The sequence below is a fragment of the Apus apus genome, chromosome 6 (assembly GCF_020740795.1).
Source record: "Apus apus isolate bApuApu2 chromosome 6, bApuApu2.pri.cur, whole genome shotgun sequence".
NCBI classification, from domain to species: domain Eukaryota; kingdom Metazoa; phylum Chordata; class Aves; order Apodiformes; family Apodidae; genus Apus; species Apus apus.
In genome coordinates this window covers 23,788,324-23,801,729 of record NC_067287.1, presented here as the reverse complement: position 1 = coordinate 23,801,729, position 13,406 = coordinate 23,788,324, and the positions used below count along the sequence as shown (strand labels likewise).

The following is a 13,406-nucleotide window of genomic DNA, read 5'->3' as shown; positions in this document are numbered from 1 at the left end:
ATGACAGCAGCAGTGAGCTTTTCAGTTTTTTTTCAGGTGTTTTGTGATTTATTACTGCTCCTCTGTTTTGGACTTCACCAAATCAGGTTTGAGGAATACACAGGGATCTGAAATAGAGCTAAAAATGAGAAGCTCTGAGGCACAGTGATGGAAATGTTATGAATCCACATCTATTCTATCAAATGAATGATTGCCACCAGCGAGCAATACTACATGTGCCAGCAACTGCAGTAAAGTCTTGCCTCTTAGTCCAGGCCAAGGTTGCAAAGTTTTCTGGCCAGTCTGTGCCATATTTTAAGAAAAGAATTTCAAGTGGATTTGCTTCAAGTTTCACACAAATTGGCTACTTACTCATGACGTTTTTTCAGAAGTGCTGAGCATTCATAATTCCTACTGAAGTCAACTGAAATTGCAATTTTTCAGCACATCTTAAAAACAGGCCATTAACCCTTAATTATCATATAATAGCTCAATTAAAAATCTACCAAGACTTACTCCAGTAGCTAACCAAGCTCCCATGGCTTGCAGACTAGCTATAAAAAAAATCCAGTTCTTTAGTGCTGTGTCTGTGCCCTAGGGACTATTTAAAGTGGTTGCTGTTAATCCTGCTATTTAAAGCAAATAATGAAAATTATCAGCTGCAAAGGTACCTGCTTCCCCTTTATTTTCCTTATAATTTTCTGCACTTCTAGATGAACTTTTTGCCTTCTCTGTCATTTTTTTTAATCTTACACCAACCCTTCATTTCCAAAGACAAATACGTAGTTTGCATGCTATCGGAGAAAGCATGATACCCAACTCTCAGCATAACCCACTTCTTGCTAATCAAAAAAAGCTGCAACAGCATAATCCTTCTCTGTCCTGAAAGGGCACAGTACATGACTGCTTGGGAGGTCACTGGTTAACCCTTTCTTCACATCCAGGGGCTGCTGTACAAGGAGGTTCTGTCTAATGTTGGGACAAAAGAATGTGAGGCATTTGTGGTCTTTCTACATGAGCATTTGACACTGAAAGGGAAGGTAAAATAAAGTCCCAGCTAAGGCACGCAGCGATTTTATCATCTGGATAAGATAAAGAGATCTCAATGAGAACAATAAGCTTTACCTACACAGAAATTCAGAGCTGGGGGTGAGGAGGGTGGGGGTATGGTGCAGATTAAACTCTTTTTACCCTGTTACTCCCTGGACTGTCCCACAAAGGAGTGGAAAATTTTTCTCTCATTCTCTTTTATTTTTTTATTCTTCTTCCAGTGTCTAGTGAAGCTGAATGTGAAACTGAAGCCTATGCTGGACTCTGTGGCAGTAAATAGAGGTAAATGGAAGGAGCTGCACCAAAAAAGACTTCCTTCTCAGGCGGCATCCTCGGCCTCCTTTTCCTCTAGCTTTACCATGTCCCTCAAAGACATAAATTAAGCCTGCAAATGTCAGGGTCACTTTACAATAAGAGCTCTCTGAAAGGCTGTCATAAGCTTAGGCCCACTATTTCTTAAATGAATGCTTTCACAGACATACTTAATTGATTGGATGTTATCTTGATGGGAGCTTAGTTTGCTTTTACTGGCATGTCTAGAGGGACTGAAAAGAAGGCCTGTGGTGAGATCGTGCTGATATCTGGAGCAACATGGAAGACTTAGCACAAGAAGCATTCATTCAGCTCCGCTACATTTCAACTGCTGCTGTAAAAATCTGTAAAGCTGACAACAGACTGAAATATAAGAACTTACAGCTTAATAAAATTAATAATACACAGCAGAACTGGGATGCAAGCTGGTCAATTCATATGCAAGGAGCTGCAGGAAAACAGAATAGTATGTAATTACATTGTTGTTTTGCATCTCTTCAGTACATGTTATGAATCGATTATGCCTGCTTTTGTGATGTTCCTCTCTCACTCTTCCCTCCTCTTTTATGCCTGAATGTTCTGAAAAGCCTGCTTTGTATTCTAAAGAAGTATTTTTTTACAACAAAGCTTCTTAGTGATTGATCAGGGCCTTTAGAATTGCCTACCTTTGCTACATTTAAAAACAAACTTTATTATCTTTAAAGACACCAACCTGTCCCTGCTTCCCTGAGAAATTCATATTAACAATGCAGTAAATTTCTCAGCAAGGGCATAAAGGCAAAATATTGCATGGTAATTTTAGACTTGTGGGTTTTTTTCTTTTAAGAAATGCGCCTTTAACACTTTTTTTTTTTCTTTAATTAGCTTCCCTTAAGGAAAAGATTTATGAGCTTTAATTAAAATAGAATACAAATAAAACAGGAAATCTGTTGCCTTGTGCTTCAGGTTTATATTACATTGAAAAGTGGACCATGGATAAGCCTTTCTATTACAGTTTTCAGTTTAATATTTTGAGATGGTGGAAAGGAAGAATATAGTCATAGTGGACTGACTACCTCTTACTTCTCTTTTACGTTCTTTCAGTACAATTTGAGATGCTATTGTTAGTACTGAAATTGTACTGCATGTGAGAAGGCTCACATGCAGACATCTGTGGTAGAGGTGTTTGTAAAAGTATAATCAAAAGTGATAGGTCACAAAACCAAATGTGTTCAGTGTGATGACACTTCTATTACCTGAAAGTTGGTCTCTTTCCATTAGTGCAAAGATCACTAGCATAGCAAAACTGTGATCTATGATTTGAGGGTGCTTTCTCTGCTGCATGACCGGGCATGAGAGGAGTCATGTTGCAGTGCTTGTGAGTTCCCATTCATAGGGAAAAATACCCTTTGCACTCCATGAAAAATGGGATTCTAAATATAGGGTTGTCTGGCAGCAGAAATTAAAGCTGAATTCAGCTTAGTTTTACACCTGTGCCAAACTCCATTTACTTCAGTGGAATTACCTTGAACTGCCATCAGCTTAACGGAAATCAGGACCTGGCTTGGCTGACCAGATGCTAAAAAGAGCTTTCCTTTCTAAGGAAAGTGAGTCGTTAGCACCTTCCAAAAGCTGACTACATCTGCCTGACAACTAAAGAGAAACAACAAAACTGCTGATCACCTCTTTAAAAAAAACCCACAACAAAACCAAACCCTTCCGTGCTACTACTACTAATCACGGGTATAGGAGAATAGCAGAAAATGTCGGTACCATTGCAAGCCAATCTGTTAGTACTCAACTGAACCACTTACTTTCTCTAGCAGAAAAAAGCAGGGAAGGAGCAGAAATGCAGACTGCACAGCAGCGAATGCAGGCACCAGTGGAAATGTTTCTACTATTATTTTACCTCTTGTTTCTTTCTAGAATAAAGACAGAGGCAGGATAGTAACCAGCAAGCCATACAAAACCTACAATACATTCTTTATGGGAGAAACACATACCAGGAACAGACATAGCACTGCTGGCAGGTACATGCGGCTTTCCTGAATTTTGATATTGCATATTGCTAAGTATAACATAATTTACAGTGCCTACCCTACAGCTTCCCCCAAGGTTGAGTCTCCCCTCGTTTCCTCTCCTTTTTATTGGCTTCAGTGCACTGTTGCCCATGGCAACACCCACCGGCAGGGATGGGGATTCGGCACCACCGCAACCTGACATACAGCTGAAGCTCTAACAATGTCAACCATCAATCAAGTGACTGTTTATAATTGCCTCCATCTATTTCTTCTGTCTTGCGGTATCTTTGCCATTGTGGGTCAAAATTCAAAAACTGCTGACTAATGTTATGGTTCTGCTCCTCCATCACAAGGAAGAAAATGAGAGCGCACGGCTAAATCTTTATCAAATTGTTCTCAGGCAAAACGAAGCAACCCTGCTGAAACAAGGGGGCCACAGAAATGCATCTCAGAACAGCTATAGCTCAGTCTTAAAAAAATAAACTAAATTCTTATAAATTTAACACTCAGCTTAGGAACCCACAAAAGACATGTATTTTTGAAAGAAAACAAAGATTCTTTGTGGAACTGTGGAATACAGCAAAGAAAAATATCCCAAGTTTCTAATTTTTTAAGGTGATGGAAAACAGTTTTAAACTAGTGTTTACAAGCTCGATAGACAGAAATTGTATCTGCTTTTCATTATTTCTGATAGGGAAACATTTTCACAGCACTTCAGTCAGTTTTGCCAAACTCTTCCTAGATGAGGGCAGAAGAGATGCCTGTGTAGATTATTACATCAGAACTTTCCATCTTTTACTTGTTTCCCTGCCATGGGAGATCCTCTGCACATGGAGAGATCAAAAACCATTTAAATCAGTTTAGTTCTGTGATTGTGTATAAAACACAGGAGGTCCACAAGAGGTGAGGATAAATTAAAGGGCATGTGGAGAAGAGGACAGATAACCAACCCTTTGTTACCCAGGACAGCGCTAGTAAAGTGCTGCTTGGCCTTTCCCTGGAGATGCCTCAGCAACAGACAAGTACTCATATGCCCCAGCTGCCAGTGAAAACTTGGCCTTGAATAAAGGCTCTAGCATTTACAATTCCAGTGCTTAAATGTGGTGAGCACATGGACCATCCACAGGGCACAGTGGTTTCATTCTCTCCCAAAGTTGCTTCCAGCAGGTTGAACATTTTTCTTCTTGGTGTCCTACTGACTACTGCTAACTGAAGACTGAATTTGATCAGGTTTCTTGTCTTTTTTTGTGTGTGTATGTTGATGGTTGGACTCTGTGATCTCAGAGGTCCCTTCCAACCATGATGATTCTGTGACTCTGTATTTACAGGTCCTGAGGTCTCACAAGACCCAATCAGTGACCCTTACTTTATCAGAAGAAAATGTGCAGGAGAAGACCTCGTCTTCATCCCCATCCTCAAAGATAGTTCAGGCAATGCAGTAATTCCATTCAGGATTCCCACCTGTGAGACTGCTTACCAAAATCAACCATTCCTGACCAAGAAAAAAGAAAAAAAAAAAAAAAAGGCACAAATTTCCTAGCAGTGTGTAGGGTTATCAGGAAGGAGGCCTGGCACTCAAATCCTACTTGATTTGAAGCAAGCTTTCGAATTGTGGGTGCACCTTCCCCACCTGCCTGTGGGGAGTCACAAGACTGGCCTTGTCTCCTGCCCTCCTGTTGAAGCCCTCTTCACATGTGCTCAGCAAGGAAATGGGACACCTGCTGGGTACAGCCCCCATTTCTGCTTCGCTCCTGGGAGAGAGCACAGAGCACAAAGGTTTTGGTGGAAGAGCACAGGAGTGGCTCTTATGTACGTTCTCCTGGATCAAAGCCCTCCCCTGCAACATGACACTGTGACCCAACTAGAAAACCAAGCACTGTTCAAAACAAGGAGCACCTGAGGCAAAGGCTCTCCTGTGACTCAGACAGAAGCGCTTCCTACCTCCCAAGAACAAGACATCCAAGAGGTGTCTTTGGCCGTAGTTCTCATATCAGACAATTTCCCCTAAAATGCCCCATCATTTTGCCTTTCTACCAGCCTGAGACCTCCAGGCAATATAGAACAGTTTCATAACATGATTGAGATGTAGACATCTGCTTCTGTCAGGACATGGTTTTGCTCCTGCTCCAAAGCAGAACCACATTTGTGAGCAGCAGCTCACAGAAGTTTAAATTGGATGCCTCATGCAGCAATTAGACACTGAACTCCCCATGCAGCTCTGTCACAGCCAGCCCCTATTATCTGCAGGGCCAGGGAGCTTGCTGAGAAGGTCAGGAGTACATTTTGTGCCCTGCAGAAAATAGTAATGGAGTAAACGAGTATGTTTCATTTTAGCTCAGGTATTCATTCCTTCAGATGGTGTCCTTGGTACAGCAGCTGCATTTCTCTGGACTGGTGACCTTGCTAATTCTCCTTCTTAGAGACCGCTGCAATCTCATAATGTGCCCGTAGTTACCAACAAAACCAATACTAGTACTCACTATTTTTGAAAACTGCAACCAGCAGTGCCTAACATAATTTGTAATATTTAGACAAGTTAATCCTAGTGGGATAATAGGAGTGTTTCAGTCTACAGGCCAAATATTTCTTTCCCCTCATAAAATTAAAACTATTTTATTTAATTGATAGATTGTTTATGCATTGAATGAAACTTTTGAACAGGTTCATTTCAAGCCTATGTAAAACATATGGACACTTCCAATGCTTAGAGTGTTCTGGCCAAGAAAATGTAAAGTAAAAAGTCTTTCTATTGACTTTGTCAAAGAAAAATAATATTTTTAAGAGTAAGATCATGTGAATGGTTTCCAACATAACAATGAAGTAGGAGGTATAGATCAGCTGAAATGAGAGACTCCAGAGATTTCCACCACTTGAACATGCCAGTATTGGAATACATACTGTATATTGCTTGTTACCTTTTATTTTTTTATACTCCTTTGTATTTAATTACCATTTTATAAGCATGTTGGCCACTGCATACTATAGTTGTATGGGAAATATCATTATAAGCTCTGAACCTTTGCTGCCATGAAGAAAACGACTGATACATGCACAGAAACACTCCATGTTCTAATGCAAGCAAATTACACCTACTTTCAAAACGTGTAACTTAAGACTTTTGCATTCTTTTCCTTTTTGCATTTTAACACCTTACCCTCAATGTTTTGCTTTAGTAGATCAAACAATGCTGATTCAGCTTTTAAAAGCATGTTTTTGAAATTAACAACTTGGTTTTACTGGTCCCTAAAAAAAATAAATAATTTTAATGGTTTGCTGTGATTTTTTAAAAATTATTTTTCTTGGAAAATACCTTGTTAAGATGAATCATAACTGTATCTATTGATTACTGAATCACACAAATAGAAGAGCATGAAAATATGTGCAACTAAGCAGCCCAGATATGATTTTTGGAACATGACCTTACAGCACTTGTTCCTGGGAGTGTATCCTAACTTTACTGGATACAGGTGGCACTAGTCTAGAATAACTGGTGACTCTAACAGAGCTATTTACGTGTACAGAAATTACACAGATGATAGTCTGTAATACTGGACTACCATTGTCTACTATTCAGTAGACACTTGCAGCAGGACACTCCATCCCTCCATGCCTACCTCAGTTGCCCTCGTATGATTCGACAGCTTTTTGTCTCTGTTTTACGGGCCCAGGCCTGGAGTGGAACGATTCCCCCAGGAAAGGGCCTAGCAAGCTCTGAGCTGTTAACAACCTTGAAAGTACAAACAGAGGGTCTAGTTGACATTCATAACACCAGCTGCTCTCCAGTGTTGAAGAACACAGAGCCCAGCCCAGCCTCAGCTAGGCCTGAAATGGAGATAAAATAAGAACGAACAGATAAAGAAAGAGTTCGCTTGGTGAGAAAAGGGCCTTTGTGGGTTTTTTTTCCACTGTTTTCCTTTTATTCTCCAATGAGAGATTTTGGAGGCACAGCTAAATAGTTAAATGACAGCAGTCAATCCAATTTATTCCATAAAAGCCTGGTCCCACCTTCAATTGAAGAGACTCCCACACACTTTTCCAGAAGAGGTGCTAGACCTTTTCCTCTCCAGCAGGGGTGTCTGCCAGAGAGATTATTTCTCTGCAATTGAGGACCAGGACAAAGGGACAGCTGGCTGAGGCCATGAGAGGGTGAGAGATATTCTCTCCCTTATTGTCATTAGTTAACTTGAAATTAAGCAATCTTTCTTTGTTAAGTTCAAAACTTTTAAGGTTTTAGGATCCTTTCAGATAAGCACACTTACTGTATTATCACCTGGCCAGGTATTATTTTAAACATTGTTAAACCTATTAATAAGTTGCTAGCATTTAAATGGCTGCCCCTTATCGACTATTAGTTGTGCATTTTATTGGTAAGATTCCTTATTGCATGACAGCTTTAACGCCCTGTTCTAATATCCCAGCTCCCACACAATCCAGTTGTGCTTGTGCCTTTTTAGTTCATTAGTTAAGACCCTGGTGCTGTTTGCAACACCTCTCGTTCTGTGCATGTACATCCCCACCGCTCTCTTGCCCCACTCAGGACAATGCTGTGGGAAGAAGAAACATCCCTCCAAAGAACGATTACGTTGTTGGAGTAGTTACAGAGAAGTGGGGGATAGTTCCTTATACTGTGTGAGAGCTGCAGGGAAACTGGCAGGTTGTGCGGTTGTACAGACATCCCCCTTTCCACCAGCCATGGCAGGATCTTGACAGGCTGTAACGGGGATCTTTCTTGTTCTAATAACCCAAGTCACCGCTAACATTCTAGCTTGGGTTCCAGGACTGCGTGTGCAGCTCAGGGCCTGCTTCTACCACTTACTAGGCAAGAGAACAATCGCACAAGGCTTACAGATACATTAGAGAAATTGAAAAAATCGGGTTTGTTTTACTTCTAGTCTTTCCAGCTGCACGAGCAGCTATAAACACAGCAAACGTCACCGTCCCGGCCCCGTTTTCAGCAGCAGAGGCCTCTCTGAGCCGATGCTGAGCGGTCCCTAACCCGCCCGTTTCCCAGCTCGGGACGTAACAGCACAAGCGGGAACAGAAAACGCCAGCCCAACACCGACGATGCCGCTCCTCTCCCGCAGCCCCCGGCCCCGCAGCCGCTTCCGCTTCCGCCTTCCCCGGCGCAGGGGCGCGGTTCCGCTTCCCCCGGGCTGCCGGTCGCCATGGCACCGCGCGGCTTCCGCTTCCCGCCCGGCGGGGCCGTTGCCGGGGCCGCGGCGATGGAGGCGGCGCCGGTGCCGGACGGGCAGTACACGGCCGTGGTGTACGGGCTGATCGGCGGCGGGCGGCACGGCGAGGCGGTGTCGCTGCTGAGCCGCGGGCTGCAGAAGAGCTGCCGCTCCCGGGCCGGCCTCTCCCTGCTGGGCTACTGCCAGTACCAGCTGCAGGACTTCGCGGCGGCGGCCGAGTGCTACGAGCAGCTGGCGGCGCTGCACCCCGAGCTGCCCGCCTACCGCCTCTGCCAGGCGCAGGCCCTCTGCAAGGCCGGGCTCTACGCCGAGGCCCTGCGGACCGCCAGCCCGCTGCTGGACCTGCCCGCCTTCCAGGGCCGGGCCCTGCGGCTGCAGGCGGCCGCGCACTACGCGCAGGGCGACCTCCCGGCCGCCAAGAGCCTGGTGGAGGAGGCGCTCGCCGCCGCGGCGGACGGCGGCCCCGGAGCAGCTGAGGACCCCTCGGAGCGGGCTGACGCGGAGAACAACCTGGGCTGCGTGCTGTTCCAGCAGGGACGGCACGAAGAGGCCAGCGCCAAGTTTGCCAGCGCCATGCAGGTGCTGGGCTACAGCCCTGAGCTGTGCTACAACACGGCGCTCTGCTGCTACGCGGCCAAGCAGTACGCGCCCGCCCTCAAGCACATCTCGGATATCATAGAGCGCGGCATCCACCAGCACCCAGAGCTCAGCGTGGGCCTGACCACTGAGGGCATCGATGTCCGCAGCGTCGGCAACACTCTGCTCCTGCACCGCACGGCCCTGGTGGAGGCCTTCAACCTGAAGGCAGCCATCGAGTACCAGCTGCGCAACCTGAAGGTGGCCCAGGAGGCGCTGACAGACATGCCTCCCAGGGCTGAGGAGGAGCTGGATCCAGTCACGCTGCACAACCAAGCACTCATGAACATGGACAGCCAGCCCACGGAAGGGTTTGAGAAACTGCAGTTTCTTCTGCTACAGAGCCCCTGTCCACCAGAAACTTTTGGAAACTTGCTACTTCTCTATTGTAAGCACCAGTACTACGACCTGGCAGCTGATGTGCTGGCAGAGAATTCCCGTCTGACCTACAAACTGCTCACACCTTACTTGTACAACTTCTTGGATGCCATTATTACTTGTCAAACTGCCCCTGAGGAAGCTTTCCACAAGCTAGATGATGCAGCAGGGACACTAACTGAGCAGCTGAGAAAACTCGCAAAGCAGGTGCAGGAAGCTAGGCAAAACTGGGATGAGGAAGCTGTAAAAAAGGCAGTCAGTGAGCATAGTGAGACTCTTGATAAATATGTGCCTGTCTTGATGGCCCAGGCAAAGATCTACTGGGACATGAAGAACTACACAATGGTAGAAAAGATTTTCCACAAATCTGTGGAGTTCTGTAATGAACACGAGGTGTGGAAGCTTAATGTGGCTCACGTGCTCTTCATGCAGAACAAGTATAAAGAGGCTATTAGCTTCTATGAGCCACTAGTTAAAAAGCACTATGACAATATTCTCAATGTCAGTGCCATTGTGTTAGCTAACCTCTGTGTTTCTTACATCCTGACAAGCCAGAACGAAGACGCGGAGGAACTGATGAGGAAGATCGAGAAGGCAGAAGAGCAGCAGTGCTATGATAACCTTGATAAAAACATCTACCATCTTTGCATTGTCAATCTAGTCATTGGTACCCTCTACTGTGTGAAGGCAAACTATGAGTTTGGTATTTCAAGGGTCATTAAAAGCCTGGAGCCATATAACAAGAAACTGAGCACGGATACATGGTATTACGCCAAGCGGTGTTTCCTGTACTTGCTAGAGAACATGTCCAAGCACACCATCATGCTACGGGACAGTGTTATTCAAGACTGCCTTCAGTTTCTGAAGCAGTGTGAGCAATATGGAAGAAACATCCCAGCTGTCATTGAGCAACCCCTCGAAGAGAAGAGGATGCACAGCGGGAAAAACACAGTTACCTACGAAGCCAGGCTTTTGAGAGCACTGATGTATAAGATCATTGGGTGGACTGTATAAGTGATGTTCCTGTACAGTAGAAATGATACATTTGTGTCTGTTCTTTGCTTTTGCTTGTGAGGTAATGCTCACCCTGGTAGTCCACAGGGGTACTGTTTTTTCTTGATTTAAGGATTTTGTCTTACATTTTAACAACATTCAGAGGGAAACAGAATATTTGCATTAAATTAACATATACCAAGTAAGTAGGGGCATTCTGAGTAATCTGTCATGTTAAATACACCTTAAGATGTGCTGGTCAAGATCTGCGTTACAGAAATATCATAGAGTTTTCCCCTATAAAATATTTTATCCTTCTGAAATTTTGACCATGTTTCTTTTCATTGGTTGATAGGTGAAAATTACTTGTTAACCATCTCCTCTAGCAAAGAAATTGAAAAAACAGAGTTGTTTTAACTCTCTTGATTTGTCCCTGTCTGTAAAATGTTTATTCTGCTTTATCCAAGGTATTTTTAGTATATTACAGACCATGTTGATAGTATATTCAAAACACACAAAAAAATTGTTTTATAATAATAAAAAAAAGATCAGTCCTACAAACATCAACATTGCCTTTTGCTAACTGGGTAATAATCCACGTGTAGTCTGGTAAATCGTATACCTAACACAACGACCACTCATATATTCCAAGAAGGATGTCTTGGCGTGGCACCTCAGTTTAGATCTACCCTTGCAGTACAGTTTGTTATGTATAGACATAACGGGCTCCAGACCTAGCCCAGAACTGCCCCTTGGCTCTTGCAGTCCCCACAGTCCTCATGCTGCCATCCCAGCAGCAGCAATAGCTCTCCAGATCTATTTGGTAGCAAGTGCTTACTCAGTAATGCAGTTGTCCACTTGCAGCCTGGCCTGCCACTTCCATCCAGATACCATTTTAAGAAGACACCAATCTCTAGTAAGAGGCTTAATGAATGTGAAATTATATTGTTTTCCATATTCCTCAAAAAAGTATGTAATTTCTATTTCACATAGAAGCTGTAAGCTTCTACACCGAGATGGAAGAAATCTGCTTGTCTGTTTCCTTTGTTACTGTTCCTGCCTCTCTTCACACCTCTTTGAAACACACTTTATTTCCTTAATTATGCGGCATCTCCCTTCCACTGGCATCAGACACTCTTTTCTTTTACAGTCTTCCCATACCTTTTCAACCATACTGAGTGTTACACAGCAAAGTGAGACCAAAATGCCTTTCAGTGTTTTTATGCAGTCCGGTTCTGTGCCCCATGGCTGCTCTAATTTGTGTGTATTCTTCCTTCTGAAGGAAAGCATGACCTGAAGTTCTTCAAGCAAGGATCAAAGATCTGCAGCTTTAACTCATTTGCTTACCTTTGATACTGGCTCCCTGAAGAGCTGGAAAGGCAGAATGTTGGAATCAGGCTGCTTGTCCCTCAAAATCCTGTTTCTATTCTCTGGTTTACCTGGAAATAAGGAGGACAGCATTTTTTGAAGTTGCTCTATTATAAAGCAATAGAGTACTTAATCCACCCAGACAGTTAGTATATATAGGGACAGAACAGGCCTGCAACCAGTTCAACACACAGAAAGTCAATTCTGCTTATCTGCTGGGAGCAAAACCTGCCAGGGCTGAGCATATCCTCTGTAGCTGTGGGAAATGGCTGTGGGTTAGGTAATGTTACAGTTTACCCAAAGCTTCCTGTAACAGTAAAATCAAATTTAACACACGTGTCTCCAGTGTCAAAAATGGGAAAATCTAGAGAGATTAGAGAGCAGGCAGGGGGTGCAGCAAGTTGTCCTGCAGAGGCTTCCATAGCTCATTACCAGTCTGCAAAGGCCCCACTGATCATTGTATTAAATATCTCCCACAAGTGCTTCCCCACGAGGAGGAGACCTGTGATTTCAAATCTTGTTCACCTCCATGAAACATAGCAGCAGGCTGTAAAGTATGTTTCTAATTTACAGTGGAATTGTATTATATATTATGTAGCATAAATAGCATGACCTTTATAGAAAAAAGTTTTTAAAAGTCACACCACATAACAGCATCTGAAGTGCAGGAATGGGCAATGACTTAAGTAATATCAGCTCTTTATTTAATATTCATTGTGCATATTCTGTAAAAGCCAGTGGACATTAAAAAAAAAAATCCCTTTGCAGATTTGTGCCTGTGCAAGCGTGGAATGCCCCCTAATGGAGAGCCACGCAGAGAGCTTTTCCACTGCTGACTGTCGGGGGACGTTCACGTGCTCTAGCGGTTTCCCTACAATCGCAGCATCAGGGCCCTGCAGCCAGGACTAGCAGCCAGGACTAGCTCCTCTAGGCACTTCATCTCTTGCCTTCCATGGCCACGCAGGCGCCCACCACGAATAAGCAGAGGTGATGGGGCCCGCTGGCTCTGGGACACATTTCCCTGAGCCTGCCAGCCTCCAGAGAAGGCACAGCGCCCTCAGATGCAGCGTGGGAAGGGAGAACAGCCATGCTCCCCGTAAAAGGACACGGAGCTGTGGAAGTTGTGGCTGTTTTAGAAAATACAGCTAGAGGGCAGTCAGCATGTCTGGAATTTGCTTCATTCCGTTGCAACGGATCAGACATACAAAAAAAACCCACTGGAAAGCCCCGGAGAAAACGTCAACAGCATTAGTTTTGTCGTTCTTCCCTTTTCCTTCTGTTTTTATCTGCTTTTCCTCCTAAAATATACTGCAGTCCTAGACAACTCAAGGTTTCTGGGCAGGTTGGGTGATGCTGGACACAACGGCAATATGGAGAGGCCTCCACTGCTGAAAAGGGAGAGGGAAGCTGCAGAGCTGATACACTACAGGAAGAGACCTGCAACAGGGGCTTCCTTCTCTGCTGCGTCAAGGGATGCTTCTGTGCAGGGTCTCCTCCC

General features: G+C 44.2%; 2 protein-coding genes across 2 annotated transcripts in view; both read left to right on the top strand.

Moving 5' to 3' along the window:
- Positions 1 to 1,878, top strand: part of PDE11A (phosphodiesterase 11A) — a 126,647-nt gene extending 124,769 nt beyond the window's left edge. Inside the window, exon 20 of the mRNA XM_051622801.1 lies at positions 1,251 to 1,878. Within this exon, the coding sequence (XP_051478761.1) occupies positions 1,251 to 1,412 (162 nt within the window). The 3' untranslated portion in view covers positions 1,413 to 1,878. The remainder of the gene's footprint in view (positions 1 to 1,250) is intronic.
- Positions 1,879 to 8,521: 6,643 nt separating this feature from the next.
- Positions 8,522 to 11,101, top strand: LOC127386184 (tetratricopeptide repeat protein 30B-like). The gene has a single exon (XM_051622802.1). It carries the CDS (start codon positions 8,564 to 8,566, stop codon positions 10,559 to 10,561), a length of 1,998 nt encoding a protein of 665 aa, XP_051478762.1. The 5' UTR covers positions 8,522 to 8,563; the 3' UTR covers positions 10,562 to 11,101.
- Positions 11,102 to 13,406: the final 2,305 nt, after the last annotated feature.

Coding starts and splice junctions, on each gene's coding strand:
- LOC127386184 (XM_051622802.1), top strand. CDS start 8,564: ATGGAGGCGGCGCCGGTGCCGGACGGGCAGTACACGGCCGTGGTGTAC.